Below are 19286 nucleotides of genomic sequence, written 5' to 3' on the forward strand. Positions count from 1 at the left end.
AAAGAATCCCAGTTGTCAACGTAGACCGTGCGTAACAGCATTTTCGCAGTTCCCTGCATGAGACGGCGTGCAGACAAGTACTTGCATCGGTCATCGCATCCCAGCGAGTCGGTCACATCTTCGTAGTCAACTATCCATTTAGTGATGCTGTATGGATCGTCACCGTTGAATGCAGGAACAGCATTTTCGATGTCTGAGAAGTCCACTGCACGCCATGGTGCAACCGAAGATGTTGTGGGCGCTTCCATCTGGTCCAATTCTTTCCTTAGCTCAAGGATTTTTTTCCGACGCTCAAGTCTGGCCAGCTCTTGTTCTTCTTCCAAGTCTTGGACATCAGAAGCTGTATTACTGTGCCTGTTATCAGAAGCGGCCAGTGTTTCGGAAGTATTCTCTCCATTCGGAGATGCAGAAGGTGGAGTTTCCTCGGTTAGCTCAGCAGAAGGTGGAGTTTTCTCAGTTAACTCACCAGAAGGTTGTTGGGGTGCCACTGTAACTGTACTTTCATACAATGCCCGAAGTTGAGCTAGAGAAGCCGTGTCTGGCACATCTACTCCAGCGCTCTGAAGTGCTTCAACCAATTGTGCTTTGTTGAGTTTTGTCATAGCTGGCTTTAAATCCGCAAAAAGAGGTAATATACACAATAATTTAGTTTTCTTTTGGTGTATTACCCCACATCTGACGTTGTGGTATATAATTTCTTTATTAAAATATAACTCTTATTTAAAGACTACAAATCTAATTCGACTGGCTTGGGCGCGTCCGTTGAATAGAATAGACGTTAGAATACAAATTTTTATGAGAGCGAGCCAAACAACCTTTTGTCTCGCTTCTATGTCTCAGGTTTCAGAGTTTCGCGCTCAGCGTGCGACATCTAGCTACGAAACTCTGAAACCTAAACATAAGGGGAATTACACATTATTAATGATAGTTGCCTTAATTTTATACTACAACAACTTGTATTTAACGATTCAGAAGGTAATTACTAATCCAATGAAGGAGGTATTCATGAAAGCCTAAAGCAAGCTATTTTGATAAGAGATCTTAATGCCAAACCATATCAAATACTTTAAAAAAGTTTAGGGCAATTCTCTAAAACGATGTAAATATTTGCTCCGTTGTTCCTGCGAAAGCCGTATTGTTGGTCATTTAGAAGCTCTCGATCTACGAGATATTTCTTGAGTTGATAATTAACCATCTAAACAAGGCCTGAGGAGTACGACAGCTGGAAAAGCTTACGCAGTGGTTTTGCCAGCTTTGAAGAACACCTCTTCAGCACAATAGCAGGGATACCATCCGGACCAGTATGTTTATGTATGTTAAAACCTTTTAAGACTCTCTCCATAGTAGGAGTGCGAAATAAGATAAGCCCCATAGAATCACTAACGCGCTCAATGACAGGCATTGACAGCGTTGAATTAGCGGTGAACTGCCTAACAAAGAGATTTGGTTACTCTAAAGAGCTCACAAATGGAGTGTCATTGACAACGAGCGTGGGAACCGAGGAAGAGGAAGAATTACTCATGTTTTTTACTGAATTTGGAATATTGCAGTATTTTTTGCCGTCATTTTTGGTCGTGTGCTAATTTGGTACTTCGATATGGTCGTTGCAGGGTTTCCTGGCTTGCTTAAACTTATTCCGGTTTTCCTCAGTTGGATTGGCTTTAAATCAACAGAAACTTACTTCCTTAACCCTAATAACCTCTTTAAAGCTCGAATCAAACCATGCATTTGACTGCTGTTTTGCGGGAAGACTGCTATTTTAATAACATATGTGTCCCATCTGGCGTCCCTCAAGGTAGTCATTTGGGTGAATATTTATTTTTACCATCATTCTTTGTATCATCTCCATGTCTTTTGTTTCAAGATTATCTAAAGTTGTACCGTAAAATAAAGTGTTTATCAGTTTGTCACTTATGTACTTCCTGAAGATTAACTTAAACTGACTAAGTGGTTTCAAAGTTATGATCTTTATCTTAATACATATTAATTAATTTTTCTACGGCTTTTGAAAGAAAAGGCAAAATGGCGATGGGTCGAAAATCATCACAATCACGATTCTTAGGAATAGGTATCACCTTAGTTTGTTTCCAAACAGAGGGAAAGGTACCGCTCATAAAGATTGTGTTAATTGTGTGCGTTATGTATTTCAGAACGTAAGGTAATATGGCTTTTAAGAAAACTGGATGTATACCGTCAATACTCACGGAGTTAGATTTGATGGCTAAGATGCTTTCTAAAACATCAGCCTCATCAACCGCAGAGAAATAAAAACGTGAAGGCAGTTCATTCAAAGGATAATCAGTTAAATGCGACACATTAGAACTATTTTCAAGGCCTTCTATAGTTCCTGAAGTGAATTTTTTATTAAGTTCGTCACAGTTAACAGATTTCTCGTTGACTTGCTTGCCCACACCAATGTCCTTAAGATTCTTCCATAGCTCATTTTTGGCAAGTGACGGATCTAACTTTGGTGCGTAAAATCGTTTTTTTGCCTCACGAATATCACTAATCACTCTATTTCTTAAAACTTTATATGCATGGTACAATTCATCGAGCCTAAATAATTTCCAACGTTTGTATGCTATATTACGTTCCCTTATTAAAGCCTTAATATTATTGTTAAACCAAGATTGATTTTTCCTTCGAAACTGCTTTATAGTCAGGGGAACATGTAAGTCATAGAGATAGTTTATATTCGTTTGAAGAAAAGATATTTGGTCATCCACAGAAAGGATACCGTATATTCGAAACCACTCAATATTATTCAGATCTATTTCTAACTGCCGTCTATCGACATTTTTAAAATCTCTAAAGCTGTAATAAGAAGGTTGATAAATTGGTCTACATTCAAAGGTTAAATAAATTAAATCATGACGAGAGAAACCAGAAGCAGGTAGTTGATCATAAAGAAGAACTTTACTAAGATGACTAACAAAAAACAAGTCAAGTAGAGTGCTATTGTCCTTGGTAAAATGAGTAGGTGTTAAAGTATTTACTGGAAATAGGCCAAGAGGTGCCATTCTATGCGTAAGCTCAGAGCTCTTGAGGACATTGTTATTAAAATCTCCAGCAACGATAACAGACGGTGACACATATAATAGTTCATCCAATACTGAGAAGAGAGGTGATATGTCTATATTGCGATGAGGACAAAACACTGACCCTAACATTATTTTATTGTTATTACACCTTATTTCAACAAATACGTATTCTAAATCACTACCTGCTTGAGATTTACGTATTAATTTGCAATGTAATTCATTTCGTGTGAAAATAGCAACACCCCCACCAACCCGACCAGTTCTGTTGCAACGAAAAACATTATATCCTTCCACACAACACACAGAATCCACAGAGAACCATGTTTCACTAACGCAAACCACGTCAATCTTGGAATTTATAAATAAATACCGAATTTCATCTAATTTTGGACTCAAACTTTGCGCATTGATATGGCAGACTTTCAATCCAGTACTTAGGACTTGTATCATTGAACGCAGGGATTGATTCGAAAACTCAGCTATAGATTCTCTATTACGAACATTAGGATCAATCATTGAGTGAATTTATATAAAAATCGACAAGGACCCAAATCAGTCCAGTCAAATATAATAAGCTGTAAGACCAGATTAAAAAAGACAGACAGAAACAACCAAAAGACAAGAATGATGATGACGAACATGTATAATTATAGATGCATGAGAACGTTTAAAAAATACTATAAACTGTATAAACAAGTTATGTTTTTCATTTCCTAGTAATTTTTAATCATTCAAATACCAAACAGGAAAGGGATATTAACATGCAAAGACTTCAAAAGGAACAAAATATAAATTTCCCTTTTGGGACAAACGATTCTTGTACCGACTAAAAACACCTCCTGCCATCTATCTGTTCATTTCAACAACACCAACAGTGGCCAACAAAAAAGTTGTGTTAACTTTTTACGCATGTTGACAACTTTGAAATTTTGACGTTTATGCGTGAGTATTTGATTTCGTTTTTGTTTTCTTCTTCTGCTCTGTATTTACAGTTTTTATTTTTGAAGCATTTAATATTTTAATTTGCATTTAAAAATTAATATTTCTCTATAAATTTTAATGAATTTATTTAAAAGAATTGGAAATATAATTTGGAAAATGGCACCGCGACGAAAACCTATTGATTTACCCGAAAAACTTATCCAGCAAGAGAAAACAAAAGTTGCTCCAATTCGTGTAGGAAATCATTTCAAAAACAACAAAATGCATTTATGTAACAAAATAAACTCATGCTTGTTATATTTTTCAGGACATTGAGGATTTAACTAAAAGCGAAACAACCAAATCACCTTATTTTTCTCCTATCAAAACCAGAAATCAAAGAGACGTAATAACCAAAGCGGCAGTCACCGAATCAGCAACAAGTAAGCTGGAGCCGACAGCATCACTTGCGAGTCAAGTGCCACCTATTTCAACGGCGGTGCCGCCGCCAGTTCAGGTTAAGGATGTTGCTGAAGAAAAACTCCCCAAGAAGGAAAAGCAAACAGCCAAAGAGTCAAAAAGAACAAAAGAAATTAAAGAGATTTTTGAAGGACTAAAAAATCTCCCAGAAAACGATGGTCCCATAGAAATTTTAAAACCTTCGGATGCCGTACCCTTAGTTCAACCCAAAATTGTTGCTAAATCCAAAAAAATCCCTAAAATTAAACGAGTTCCCAAAGAAAAAGTATCACCCAAAGTTTTTAAAAGCAAATCACTTCCAGAAGAAGAAAACGCTCAAACCTCAAGCTCGCAGGAAGCTCTTAAAAAAGAAGAACCCTTACCATCGCCTGTTAAAGTAACCAAAAGAAAATCAAAGGATACCCCAAAGTCACCAGAAATCAAACAAGATAAATGGGAGCCAAATAATTGGACACAAATCCTGGAGAACATCAGACACATGCGTGCGAATGTTCCCGCTCCGGTCGACACAATGGGATGTGATAGGTATTCAGATGAAAATGCTGATGAAAAGGTAAATATTTATTTGAAAGAATGGTTCCTTTTTCTCTTTTCCTGATACTTGCTCTTATGTAGACCAAGAGGTTCCACGTGCTTTTGGCATTAATGCTTTCGAGTCAAACCAAAGATGAGGTCACACATGAGGCTATGAGGCGTTTAAGGACTGAAAGCAATTGCACGCCTCGAGTGATTGCCGACATGGAGACTCAGAAGCTTGAACAACTTCTTTACCCAGTGTCATTCTATAAAGTAAGTATGAAAGTCAAAGGTTTTTCCTTTCATTTGAATCATCAAGACTTTCTTTTTCTTTCTTTCTTTCTTTCTAAGAACAAAGCAAAGTACCTCAAAAACACATCACAGATTCTCATCGATCAATACGATTCCGACATCCCCAACGATATCAAAGGACTCATTAAATTACCAGGAGTTGGACCAAAAATGGCACATATTTGTATGAATGCAGCATGGGACATAGTCACAGGAATTGGTAAGATAACATTACTTAAATTTTCCACTAGGTACTTTCTGTTAAAATAGAGAATGTTTTTTTTCGTTTAAGGTGTTGATGTGCATGTTCATCGAATTTCCAATCGTCTTGGTTGGGTGCGTCAGGAAACTAAACAACCCGAACAAACACGCAAAGAACTAGAATCTTGGTTGCCATCGGAGCATTGGAAAGAAGTCAATCATTTATTAGTTGGATTTGGTCAAACTATTTGCACGCCAACAAAGCCCAAATGTGGGGAATGTTTAAATAAAGCCATTTGTCCGGCAGCTTTTGCTGTAAAGCCTAAAAAAGTCAAAGCAGAAAAAGTTGTTTTGTAATAAAGAGTTGTTTCTTTCTTTTTTTTTGCTGTTATGTATTTTTATTTTTAGAGAAAAGTATTTTGTTTTTACTTTTGTGTAAAAATCATCTCACAATAATTGCCATCAATAAAAAATCTCATTTTTTGGAAAAAAAATCTTTTGGTTTTTATTTTCTCGATATGTATTAAGATTTAGAAAAAGTTAGAAAAAGTCAATGGGTTTAAGTATTTTGTACTTGAATGCAAAATAGGACTTCGTTAAGTTTGATGAATAGATGTTCAGCTAACTGCACAATACTTGCTTATCCTATTTAAATTAAAATTGGCATAGACGACCGTTAATATCAATAACAATAACAAAAATGACTCTGTGATCATGCCAGAGGTGTTGCCTGTGCCATCTAAAGTTTTTTTTTAACGGGTTCTGCAATATTTATTTTTTTTATGTTTTTCCTGATCTTTACTTCTTTAAATGGACAAAAATATTTGTATATCATCACTCATCACAATACGTCAAACATACAAAATTTTGGAGAAAACATGGATATAATTCACAAATATGTATTTTACTTCCTTGAGGGACTCCAGATGAAACTTTTGTAACACAAGAGACAAAAATTCCCAAACAAAAACTTTAAGTGCATCTATAAGAATTTTATGGCATATTAAGTCAAAAGCTTTGATAAAATCTGTGTAGATGGTGTCAACTTGAAAACTACATTTAAAAGAATCGGTGAATCGGAGAATTGTTGAAGTATATCTTTCTGATATAAATCCGTGCTACTCCACATAAATAAGTTCTTTTACATTAAAAAATAGATGATCATAAACTGATGGGAAAATTTCATACCACTTTGCACTACGAACCGATGTCATGATACAGTTTTTAAGGATTCGTAAATGTTTCCGGTTACTATGGAATTCTTAAAAGGCTTGATTTTTTAATTTGCGTAGAAATTCCATTGAATTCAAATCTTATTGTATTGCGTTAATGGTAAAGGGGGTCATCCCTTATATGGGCCCGCCATCTTACGTTTTTTTTCAACTAGTGCTTATTTTGGACCATTTTTCTTCGAAAATGAGCAAGGAGTGGTCGTTACGTTCAATGGCGATCGTTATCGGGCCATGTGGAATGAATTTTTGTTTACAAAAAGAGGAGGAAGATATTGACAACATTTGATTTCAACAGGATGGCGCGTGCTACGTGCCACACAGCCGAAGCTACACTCGATGTTTTTATAGCATTTCCAAAAAAGAAAGTTATTTGGCGGACACTTTATTTTGAATTATTTTGTTTGTATGTATAAATATAACATATATAATAACATATAAGATATAACAAAATAAATATTCAGGTCCTCAAGAAGAAACTTTTAATAAGAGATCGCCAATTTGAAATAGAGTTGCCTTTAAATTCTTGAAACTCGCCTTCCATTTCCAATTCCATTTTATTAATTGAAACATTATATTTTGCATTCGTACAAACATTTTTAATAAAACATGACATTACAATGGTAAGGAAGTCGAATAAAGTGGGTCTCCATATTCCGTCTCTCTGTCTGTCCTGGTCGCTACAGCCCAAAGCATTGCGATTGACTTCAAATTTGGAAATTAAGGTTTTGAGCCGATTCGCGTTAAGCGTTTTTTTGTTTAATGTCTTTGTAAGATTTAAAATAACAGTAGTCCATGTACAAATTTTTTTGGTGAAAAATCGCAATTTTCGAAAAACGATATCTTTACGAAGTAACTGCATACCACAAATATTTTTTAAACTAAAATTGAAAAATTTAATATTTACAAATATAATTTAAAAAAAAAACCGGCTCTAACGATTTTCAAATAAAAGCTTTGTACAATTAAGGTTTTTTTGGGAAATGTATTGGCGTTTAAATTTTTGAAAACAAACATTTTTAAACAGACTCTTGCTTACGTGAGCAAGTTCGTAAAATGTAGAGTCCATATAATTTAATGTTTAAAGATTATTTCATGCAAATGTTGACCTTGATTGCACCTGAAATGGTCCATCTGCTTAGTCCAATTTTGGCAAACTCTTTTTCGTGCGGTATCTCACGAATAAATGCTTCAATGTTGCCTTCCAATGCGTCAATAAAAGCGGACTTGTCTATATAGACATGAGCTTTAACATAGCCTAACAAAAAATAGTCTTAAGGCGTTAAATTGCATGATCTAGGCGTCCAATTGACAGGTCCCGAACGTGAAATAAAATGTTGGGGGGACTTTCCATTACCGCAGCACGAATTTCCTTCTGATTTTTTACAGTTAGGTAGGGGGAAATGGAAAGTTGAGACAAAATGTCGCCTCTGAATAAGTCCATTGTTGCGCGTGCTGTGTGGCATGTGGCACCGGCTTGTTGAGTCCACGAGTCATGCAACTCAAGCTCTTGCATTTTGGGCAAAAAAAAGTTAGATATCATCTCACGGTAGTGCTCACCATTCACATTTACGTAAGGATTCGCATCATATTTGAAGAAGTACGGTCCAATGATGCCAACAGCCCATAAACCGCACCAAACTATGACTTTTTCTGGCTGCATTGGTAGCTCTTTCAATGTTTCTGGCTGATATCCACTATACAATCGACAGTTCTGCCTATTTCCGTACTCTTTAAACCAAAAATGAGCTTCGTCGCTCGCTGGAAGAAGCGCGTCATGAACTTTCTTAACAGAGCACACATTCTGATAATGAGCAGGTTCAGACAACATAAGGGACTTCATTTGCAGTCAACTGCATACCTTGAACGTCATAAACTTCAAGCTCAGAACTTTACTTCCTTAACTTACCTTCACTTGACCGTACAAAAACTACCAAAAACATTATTGTCTACAAAACACTCCTCAGACAAACTACAAGTCCACCCCAATTTGCATTTCGTATTGTAAATAAATATTACTTATTTCTTTTCCAATTTGAACAGAAACCCTTTTACATAAAATATTAAATGAAATTGTGCGAAAAATAAATAAATCGTATAGAGGAATAAAGTTCAACTATCAGTTCATGAAAAAAAATGATCGATTGTAATTCTGACATAATTTAACTTGACTTGATAGATAGGGAGATTTTTCTTGACGAACTTTCCAATAAAGTTGCCTGAACCTGCCCAATAAAATTCAATAATTTGAAAGCGTTGTTTTTGTAAGACGATTCATGGTTAAATTATAGACCAAACTGAAGATGTTTGAGAGTGAAACAAAACACGAAACGTGCGTCAGCTGAATAAACCAGTGTTGCCAAAAAGATAATAGCTAAAAAATCACCCTTTATATACAAAGATCTTAAAAAAATAAAGAAATCTACATTTTGAAGTAACTTTCCTTTGGATGCCCTAGAACTGAGATTTAAACACAAGTTTCAAGAATATAAATATCCCAAAACAGCAAAAGTGACAAACAATTTCATTAAACAGATTGAAAAACAATAAACGTTAATAGAAAACTTTGAATCTTTTTGAACTGAAGTAAAAAGAGACTCTGCAACCTGTAATTTGTGATTGGCACGTTTCTTATTTAATTTTAAGAGAAATTATGTACTTAAATTTAAAAAACAAACATTTTTCTCTCTACAATTTTTAAGTTTTTTCGACTCCTTTAAGATCTGAATATTTTCAAAGGGGTCACGCTAAACAACATCGGCTCCAATCTACGAGTAAGCAGATTGATAACGAAAGTAATAACACAGATAATAAATTGTAAAAAGCTTTAGGTATGCCTTCTTTCGACATTCGGACAGCTTTTGAGTCAATTCCTAGGGTAGGGAAGCTCTCTTCTACATAGACAGCTCCAACCAAAAGTTGTGGAAGCCAAGCGTGCAATGTGTATCTAGAGGCGAGAAGCTGTTATTTGAAAAATGACGTTTCACATAATGCTAAAAACGAAGTGTTTCCAGCAACTGCAATTCTTTTTTACGGGGCGCAAGTGTAGCTGTGGCGATACATGTCGTTCGATGCAGTGGAAAAGTTTCTCCGTTTTTTGTATCAAAAGCATCTTAAGGCCAATGGCGGATCCACAGGGGGGGGGGGGGGGTCGTAGGGTCATGACCCCCCCTGGGAGATAATTTGTTTCCTTTTTCGTAAGAATTCCCTTCAATTCAAAACTAATAGTATTGCGTTAATGGATATGACCCCCATTATATTTTGAATTATTTATTTTTTTGTATATGAAAACAACATTTGTATTTTACTTCCTTAAACTTTGTTGTTAAAAGTACTACTTTTGACTGAAGATTGGACCAGGAACATAATATGAATCGGATATTCAGTCCTATTCCAAAAACACAGCACAAATTCATCAACTTTTGAACAATTGACGATCCAGGGGGGGGGGGTCATATGAGCCAAAAAGGTTATACAGTTAAGTTGTATAAGTAAAGATGTCATTTAAAGATTTATTAGTAATTTAACGACATTCACCAAAAAGTGGTTTGCTGTCAAAAACAACTCAAATTTTTATTTTCGCTCAATTTAGAAATTGAAAAAAATTTAGTAATGCCTTAAATTATTTTCATAAAAATTGTTTCTAAGAAAAATAGCAAACATTCAAGTTCTTAAGAAGAAACCTTGAATAAGAGATCATCAATTTTATATTAAGTTGCCTTTGAATTCCTTAAACTATCCTTCAATTGTATTATTAAATTTTTTTTACACACATAAATAGTGATTATTGAAGTGATTTTTACTGCGACAAAAAGGAACTATATACCCAAGTTTTGCATTATAAACAATTTCAAACTAGAGTTTTTAATCAAATATGACATTACGACGATAGAGAAGTCGAAAAAAGTAGGTACCTACAATCCTTCCGTCTGTCTGTCTTTCCTGGCCCCTACAGTCCAAACAAGTTCTGATTGAAATTAAGATTTTCAGCACAAATTTTTTTTTACAAAACTTGATATCTCAGAGAGGGGAAAACATTATTTTACGAAATTTGAATGTAAAATGTTCATACATATATTTATAAGCTCTTTATTTATTCTTATATCAAAAATATTTTTAAGACAAAATTTAAAATGATTTAATGATTTAAAATAGGTTAATCTAGATTTTTTGACAAATAAAATGGCATTTAAATTATTGAGAAGAACTTATTTTGAAGGTATGTAGGGGAAAGTGGTCACCCTTCGTACATGAGGCACATTCGTACAGTGAGTATAAAAGAAAAACTAAACGAAGTACAGACACGTGTTTGCTTGTGTGTGTTAACATACTAGCCGCCATTTTGCTCAACGAACTAGGAGCCAGTCGCGCCAAGTTGTGAAAAGTAACAAGACGTAACGTGTTTCCGAGTGCTGTGAGTAATTTTTTACTGAAGTTTACGATCTAATTGTGAGTATGTAATTTTATATGTTTTTGCAGAATAGTGTTGAAGAATTTATGTAAACAATGTTTATTTTGTGATTTAAAAAGTAATATTTCAATTCTTGATAAGAATTTATAAAAAGTTGTGATTTTTGTTTTGTGCATCCTACTGAGGTACATTCGGACAGTAATACATGGGGCACATTCGTACGCGTACGAATGCTCCCCTTTAAATATTTCGTTTACAAATTTCAATCAAAACATTAAATATAGATTTAAGTTAATAAAATATAGCCCTTTAATTACACTATCTATAATTAAGGTAGGTATGTTTTATTAAAATAAATATTTCATTTCAGAATCATGGTTCGGAAATATAAAAAAAAGGTACACGAACCCATGAAGTTGATGAATAATCCGCTAATTCAGCAGTTGACGAAGTAATGCAAGGACGACTGTCTTATAGAAAAGCCGCATTGAAGTACAATATCAAAACATCAACTTTACAAAGCAGAGTAAAGAAATTAAAAGATGGCATTAAGCCTCGTAGTTTTCAGTCCAAATACACAAGCTTGCAAGTCTTCTCCTTGGAAGAAGAGGAGCGCTTAAATGAATACGTGATTAACTGCTGCAAGATGCATTATGGGCTTACGACGGTCCAAATTCGTAAGCTGGCTTATGAATACGCAAAAGCATTGAATTTAAAGTATCCAGGGCAATGGGATGAAAATCAAATGGCTGGCTTAGAGTGGATGCGTAAATACAGGGAACGAAATTCAAATCTAAGTTTGCGAAATTCAGAAAACACCAGCGCTGCACGGTCGTTCGCTTTTAATAGAACTGCAGTTACAGATTTCTATAATAATTTGGCTGAAGTCTTGCAGCGACATAATTTTATTTTTTCAATGATCATTGGTAAGGAAGGTAGTTCATCATTGAATAATTAGAACTTACGTTATAGGGAAGATATGGGTCAATATACATTTTTTTTAAGAAGAAATAATTTTGAAGTCGTAAGCTATGTTTTTGCATTAAAATATTCAATGCTTAAACATTCGAAAGGTCTCAAAATAGACTTTTTAAATACCCTGTATGAGTCTTCCCCATGTTGTACGAAAGTACCCCACCTGCTGTACGAAAGTACCCCACAGGTGGGGCTCATTCATACAAATATCTTACTCTAGACAAATTTCTATAGCTCTTTAACCCTTTAACATATCAGCTTCAGACTTTTTTGTACAAATCTACTATATATTTATTACAAATAAAGTGAATTAACTAGATAATGAAATGAATTTTCATTACCTAAATAAACAAAAATGTAAAATGTGTACAAAGGGTAACCACTTTCCCCTACATTTTTAAATCTTAAAATATAGGCAATATTTTTAAACAGAATTTTTGGAAGAAATTAGCAAGTTCTTGCATTTCATTTTTTTCAAAACTGGTTTTCTGTTGAATGCAAAAGATCTTAAAAAATTAAATAAATCTACTTTTTGAAGTGAATTTGCTTTGGATGCTCCAGAACTGAGATTCAAACACCAATTTCAATAGTACAAATGTCCCAAAAAATCAAGTGACACTTTTGTTAAACTAATGTCTAAGTGAAAAACATAATAAACGTTTCATATCTATTGATATAAAAGCTTTGAAACGTGTAATTTGTGAGTGCTACAAAACTTTTCTTCCCAACTTATTTGTTTACTTACCTTACTTTGTTTTAATTTAATTTTTTTAGAAATTGAGTCCGAAAAAACTACGTCAAATAAAGCCCGACATTTTTACATTCAGATCCTCTCTCATTTTCTGGATTTTTAAATTTTTGCAGCGTTCTTGGCATTAATAGAAATGAAAACAAGTGTGTTTTGTTTAAGGAATAAAGCAACGTTTCAAAACAATTTCCTACATTTCGGCGCGAAATGCACCAAAAACCATCTAAGCTATTGTATTTTAGCCCTTAAATATGGCATATTTAGACAACTGTTCGATTCTTGGAATTTTTCATATGAGTGTTCTAAATAATTTGATAGCTTAAGTTGTCATTTTAGCAATTAATACATTTTGTCAGCATCCTTAACAAAACATTAGAGAACATTTTTAAGCGGTGAGTAAAAACTCATCTAAGTGTGTGACCCCCCCTGATGAAAAGCCTGGATCCGCCCTTGCTTAAGGCTGCCGATTACGATACATAACTCCTAGAAACAGGAACAGATCCCCTTTTCTTGGATACTCTCAAATTACACTTCAGTTATGTGGCAGGGAGAAAATAGGATTCCGAAGTTTGTGCTAAGTCACATTATTAATTCTAGAGAAACATGCGTTTGTGTGTGGTATAAAATGGCGAACGATTTTTCAACAACTTTTTCAATATCAACTGAAGACAAACTTTTGTTTGCTTGATTCAAAATTTGATGTTTGTTGATGAAAATCGGAAACGATCATTTAACTGAGGAAATGGAATCATCATTAAATAGAGCGTACTACATTAAAATTAACCACTTTTTGAAAAAAGACCTACTTTCTGGCCGAACACACCATGCCAAAAATCAGTATTAGTATGAGAGGTGAAATCCTAAGCATAAAGTTTATTCCTCACCGTCCAGATCTTCCTATATGGTGTGATCTATGTAATCGAAGAGAACGAGAAGACGTGTTCCATTTTTTTGAGAGTTTGTCCAATTCTTAAAGAATTCCGCAAGAGATACTAGAGGAAACCACAAAATTGATGAAAGGAGAACGAGGGTGGGAAGTCTTATACCAACATTGTTTGAGTGCCTTACGATACAGAACATGTATAATCAATGTCATATGTTGATTTAAATCTCACTTGTATGCATGAACTTTATCTTGAGTTCAGTGCCAGCATTTAAAAGACAAATAACGCAATTCATAATTAATTATTATTTTTTATTAAAATCATTTTTATCTATTGTAGTAAATTTAACAATATTCGAAAGAACTTTTGAACTTTCACAAGAGATTATTTATGTTTTATAATATCTATATAAATATAAAGAACAAAACGAAAAATATAAAAACTAAAAAAGAAAACATTTACAAAGAGTGAAGAAGAAGAAGAAAATGTATGGAACGCTTATATTTTTAGTATCTATTAAAAACAACTTCTGTTTTCTTTTTTAAATAACTCTAGAATAATGAAAAAGATATTAATTTAACTCTTTAACAAGAAAGTACACTTTAAATAATTATATTCATCAAATAGTGAAGAAAAATAATAATAATAATAAATGTTACATACTATTTCACTATTGCTTGTGTAAATGGCACTTAAACTACTTTTAATAAAAAAGAAAACAAAAATGTTTTACTTTATTTTCTTCTTTCTTTTTGTTTTTTTTAATTCTATATCGATATAACGATTTAATTCGAATTTTATTTTTTGGATTATTATTATAGCTATTTTGATTTAATTCTTTTTCATTTTTTTGTTTTTGAGTTTGCTCATCAAATTTTGTATTTTCTATTTTAGGTACATACTTTTTTTTAATTATAAAATTCAACACAAGTTTTTTTTTTTAAATATTAGTAACGAGGTGGCTTAACAAAAAACATTTAAAATAACGACAAACAAATGAAAAAGTTGTGTGAAAAAGAATTCAAAACAAACATAAATGACGTGTTTACTTCAATAAGACATAAATTATATTCGAGAAGATTTGTATTGTAATTTTGTTAGTTCTAAAATAAAAAGAACTACGTAAAATATTTAACTAAGCTTTTAAGAGTGTATACTGAGAATGCACTACACAATCCTATTTTGCTTCATTTTGAGTGGATGAACCGATTCATTCAACCCTGTGTTGACGAAAATGTTCCTTCATTCACAATTCATGTGCGAAACTATCAGGGCCAATTGAGTTGAATCAAATTTGACCTTAAACTATCAAATATCATAGGTTTTTCTTACTGAGTCATCCCAGAAGATATTTGATCGGTCGTGGAGAGTTTGAAAGCAAAATAAGACTGATTGAAGAAAATTAACATTAAAGAAACAAAACTTCAAATTATAATATGAAAAATTAAGATTGTGAGAAAAACAAAAGTATAATAATATCTATAACAAAAGAGAGAAAATGATAGTAGGACGACATTTCTATACTGATTTGAAAAACTTCTAGAAGTGAATGTTTGAGTTTTTGTATGTAATTATTATAGACCTTTCATTTATACTCTTTATCACCTATAGACATTTTTCACTTTAGACTACGAGTAGGTTTTATTGATAATACAAATGCATTAAATTTGTTCTGCTATTAAAGTTTAAATTGAGTTTGAAGATAAGAGAGGAAGTATTTAAAAATTGCAATTCTACAAAAGCTCTGGAATTTAACGTGCATAAGCTTAGATTGTGTTTTAAGTGATAGCGATTGAAAAAGTACTACAAAAACGTAGGTTTCATGTCCTAAATTAAATTTCAATTTTAAACACAAGTTGCCTTATTTTTATTTTTATTCAAAGAATATACATATAGTTATTTCAACTCCCATTATGAGGACAATTGAACTATGCTATATAAGTTTTCTGGGCTCAATCTAAAGTCAATTAAATAGTAATTAATTTTTAGTATATTTTCCTTGAACACTATAGCTGTATAAATTTTGTTTATAAATAAATACGAAGGCAAATATTTGTGTAATTTGAAAAAATGATTCAAATATCGAATGATTTATCGTGAGGTTTGGTTTGCCATAGCCTTTTTTGAACAATCACTCGTGACTAACACTACAACAGAGTCTCCAAATTTGTAAGCTGAATTTTGAAAATCAGCGTTCTAATCGGAATGTTTTTCGTGGTATTCTATGAAACTTATAACAAATATTTGACTACTGCCAAAACTATTTACAAATTTAAGTCCTGGTTTAGATCTGTGGATGATACTTGACGGGTAGGGTCACTTCCAGAAGTTAAAAAAATATAGTAGCTATAGTTGAGAGTGTTCGCGAAGACCGAGACGAATGGGATTGATTCGATTTGTCACCGGTTTCAGCAGCCTAGCTTGTGAAGATCTCACCCTTAAATATTCAATGAAAATTCAATGTCTTATCGTGAAATTTAGTTAAGTTATGAATCCCATTACAAGCTAAATGAATACGTTAATATACAAAACTGATGTATTTGGGCTGCTGAGTAACCAAAAAAGTAGCAAAAACTATCATTACATCCATTCAAAATACATTATGGAATCATTAATTTATTTCTTTAAAAATTAGGCGAATCAGAATGTTGCCTTCAATTATCACTTTTTTGTTATCGGCCCATGTTTACAAATTATTTGTTTTTTAAATTTAAACTCATAGTCTAAAAAGCTCTTTTTCAACAAGACGGAGGGCGCCATACATCGCATGAAAAAATGAGCTTGGTGAGAAATTATTTTGGTAAGTACCTACTTAATTTCACGATATTACACCTTTGAACTTATTATCTCAAGTCTCTGGACACCAGGAATAAGCTAGCAGTGATTGACGCTTTGAAAGGCAACTTATAACTCGTGTTATTTGTGAGATACCATTCGCTATGCTCGAACGAGTCGCCGAAAATTGGACCACCTCAGCAGAAGTTGTGCCCACAATTTACATGATATCATTTTTAAAAAGTTAATTCAATGAATTGTTCTCTTGACCGATATTACAAATATTAAGTTTACTTTAGGATTTATGTGTTCAATTTTAAACTACAAATCTTAACTCACGATGCATAACACTTTGCTTGTGCTGATATTATGTACACAAATATTTTGAATATTTTGAAAGCTTAATTCAAACAAATTGATAGTATTTTCCTGTTTAACGTTTCCCTTTCAAAAATCTAAAATTTATAAACAAAATATTGGACAGGTTCAGACAACATAAGGGACTTCATTTGCAGTTAACTGCATTCTTTGAACGTAAATTTTGACCAAGGCAACTAGTTAGAGTTTTAAAGTGTCATAAATTTCAAACTTGGAACCTTGCTTCACTAACTTGTATCTTCAGTTCATCGTAGAAAAACTACGAAGAACATTATTGTCCAAAAAACAGGCCTTGGGCAAGTTACTTTATTCTTTTTCAATTTGATATAGAACCCTATTGGCCTACACATAAGATAGAATTGTGCAGAAAAGAAATAAACTATAGATAATAAAGTTCAGCTTTTAGCTGAATGGAAAAACATGATCAACTTTCATTTTGACATAAGTAGACTTGACTTTTCAATAAAGTTGTGTTAATTGGAAGGCAATGTTTTGGGAACTGGCCAATCAGATACTATAAATTTGCCTTGCTTTCAAGTCCCTTATGTCGTCTGAACCTGCCCAATTTTTTGGCAGCTGGCCAAACAGATACTAGAAACTTGCCTTGCTTTCAAGTCCGTTATATCGTCTGAACCTGCCCATTTCGTGAAAGTTAACGACTTGGGCTTGTTGGCCTCACTAATGCTTTTCTTATATCTTTCAGATTCAAGAGGTCTTAATTGAAATACATTTCTGAACTTGATACCTTACCGAATTTAGTTTCTTAATGCTCTTCAAAAATATTAATAATGGTATTTTATGTGAAATCGACAGATTTTTATATTTGGGGAACTTAGTATTGTTTTTGTGCTCTTAAGTTGGTGAAACTCAAGACTAATTTCTCCAAAACTAACAACCAAAATCTGTATTGTTCACAGCTTGACGTCAAGCACGGGTCGAAATACCCCCCATATTAGCTTTGAGGCGTTTGGACTGAATTTCCGACCTCAAATCGTAAGAAATATTTGTCTCAACTAAATACCGAGTCTTGAATTCCTTCGTCATTACAAATTTGGACTTCGATTGTGATATTTTCAGCTTTATGTATCTGCAATAATTTTGTGTCATAATTTTTGTTTCACCGAGAAAAGAAGTTGTAAGTTGTGTAGCGTTTCATATTTGCATCACTCTCATTCTACCTAAAAAGCAAGCTAAAAATCTATGTAAGAGTCGAAAAATTCATAACAAAAAGACGAACTCCTAAAGGACGAGATTTAAAAGATTAAATACTCGTACTTAACGAAGAGACTTGTATTCAATTAACGATCACGACATTTAACTTTCGCGTGCAAAAGTTTTTATCTAATTCAAGAAATGTATAGCTTTTGAAGTTAAAAATGTCTGCTACATTTTTAAAGAATTGAATAACACTTGAATGTCTTGCAACCAGAAGAAAAATCATTGCAAGACTAAATATTCTAAAGTATTTGGCTACGTTAATGCAAAAATGCAGCTAAGAAAGAGCAGGCTAATGTCGACTATAAGACTTATTTCGAGAAAATTGTTTTATAAAGTTAATAATTGGCAGAAAAGAAAAAAGGGAAATTTTCGATAAAATATATCAGAGGAAAAGCCTAAGTGTTAAATACTGAAAAGGAAAATATTTAAATATAAAGTTATAAGCTAAGAAGTTCCATTAAATTCTTCCTCCCATCGAACAAACTCATTCCACTTTGAATTCAAAAATAAATAATAAAACTTAAATATCTCTAAGCCATTTGAGACAGCGGTATTATAATTATAAGGAATAACAAATATTAGCATTACTACAGTTAAACTAAGAAAAACAATTAATACAAAATAAATAAACAAAAGTACTTTGTGTAACAACAACAACTGCTGCCTGCCTACAGAAGTGTCATTTAAATAGTTCTCAATTTTCTGTGATTGTTAGAACTATAAATCAGTTATTGGGCCAGCCAAGCTCAATTTTGGGGGTAAATGATTCTGTTGTTGTTGTTGCTGTTGCTGCTGTTGTTGTTGCTGTTGTTGAAGCTGCTGCTGCTGTTGTTGTAGTTGTAGTTGTTGTTGATGCTGTTGATGTTGCATTTGGTTTGAGCTATTTAATTGGAAAATTTGTGACGCAGAAGATGAGACTAATGCTGTTGTTGGTGCGGTGTTTGTTGCAGAATTTGATTTTGGTGCCGGCGATGACGATGAAGTAGATGATAATAAAAAACTGCTGTAAGCAGGAGCAGGTGATGTATTGCAACCCCCACCACCACCATTTCTACTACCACCAGGTGCTACGGTGGTCATCTGTTCATCCCCACCATTTGGGAATTTCACTTGAAGCTTCTTAACCATACTCTCCAGACTGCTCTCGTTGTCGTTTGAGATAAGCATGACCGGAGATTATGAAAAAAGAGAGAGATTAAGTATTAGTAAAGGAGAAAG

General features: G+C 33.4%; 3 protein-coding genes across 8 annotated transcripts in view; 1 reads left to right on the top strand and 2 right to left on the bottom strand.

Annotated features, from left to right (window-relative positions):
• Window positions 1-1973: 1973 nt before the first annotated feature.
• On the bottom strand, window positions 1974-3557 carry LOC129939399 (uncharacterized). The gene has a single exon (XM_056047400.1). It carries the CDS (start codon window positions 3555-3557, stop codon window positions 1974-1976), a length of 1584 nt encoding a protein of 527 aa, XP_055903375.1.
• Window positions 3558-3994: 437 nt separating this feature from the next.
• Window positions 3995-5944, top strand: LOC129938891 (endonuclease III-like protein 1). The gene is made up of 5 exons (XM_056046710.1): window positions 3995-4217; window positions 4291-4995; window positions 5058-5231; window positions 5310-5469; window positions 5542-5944. The coding sequence occupies exons 1-5, from the start codon at window positions 4101-4103 to the stop codon at window positions 5805-5807; spliced, it is 1422 nt and encodes a 473-aa protein (XP_055902685.1). The 5' UTR covers window positions 3995-4100; the 3' UTR covers window positions 5808-5944.
• Window positions 5945-14664: 8720 nt separating this feature from the next.
• LOC129941452 (SUN domain-containing protein 2) overlaps window positions 14665-19286 on the bottom strand; it is a 112714-nt gene continuing 108092 nt past the window's right edge. For 5 of the 6 annotated variants that reach the window (XM_056050082.1, XM_056050081.1, XM_056050083.1 and 2 more), the window contains one exon: window positions 14665-19206. In XM_056050082.1, the coding sequence (XP_055906057.1) occupies window positions 18786-19206 (421 nt within the window). In that variant the 3' untranslated portion in view covers window positions 14665-18785. The remainder of the gene's footprint in view (window positions 19207-19286) is intronic. The other variant, XR_008780865.1, reaches the window with a different exon arrangement.

The sequence above is a fragment of the Eupeodes corollae genome, chromosome 1 (genome assembly GCF_945859685.1).
Source record: "Eupeodes corollae chromosome 1, idEupCoro1.1, whole genome shotgun sequence".
Taxonomy (NCBI): domain Eukaryota; kingdom Metazoa; phylum Arthropoda; class Insecta; order Diptera; family Syrphidae; genus Eupeodes; species Eupeodes corollae.

What these genes read in the sequence shown, in the direction of transcription:
- LOC129938891 (XM_056046710.1), top strand. Translation starts at nt 4,101, where the DNA reads ATGAATTTATTTAAAAGAATTGGAAATATAATTTGGAAAATGGCACCG. An exon ending in CAAAAGTTGCTCCAATTCGT is followed by an intron (nt 4,218 to 4,290) that starts GTAGGAAATCAT and finishes TATATTTTTCAG; the next exon opens with GACATTGAGGATTTAACTAA. An exon ending in GGACATAGTCACAGGAATTG is followed by an intron (nt 5,470 to 5,541) that starts GTAAGATAACAT and finishes TTTTCGTTTAAG; the next exon opens with GTGTTGATGTGCATGTTCAT.
- LOC129939399 (XM_056047400.1), bottom strand. Translation starts at nt 3,557, where the DNA reads ATGATTGATCCTAATGTTCGTAATAGAGAATCTATAGCTGAGTTTTCG.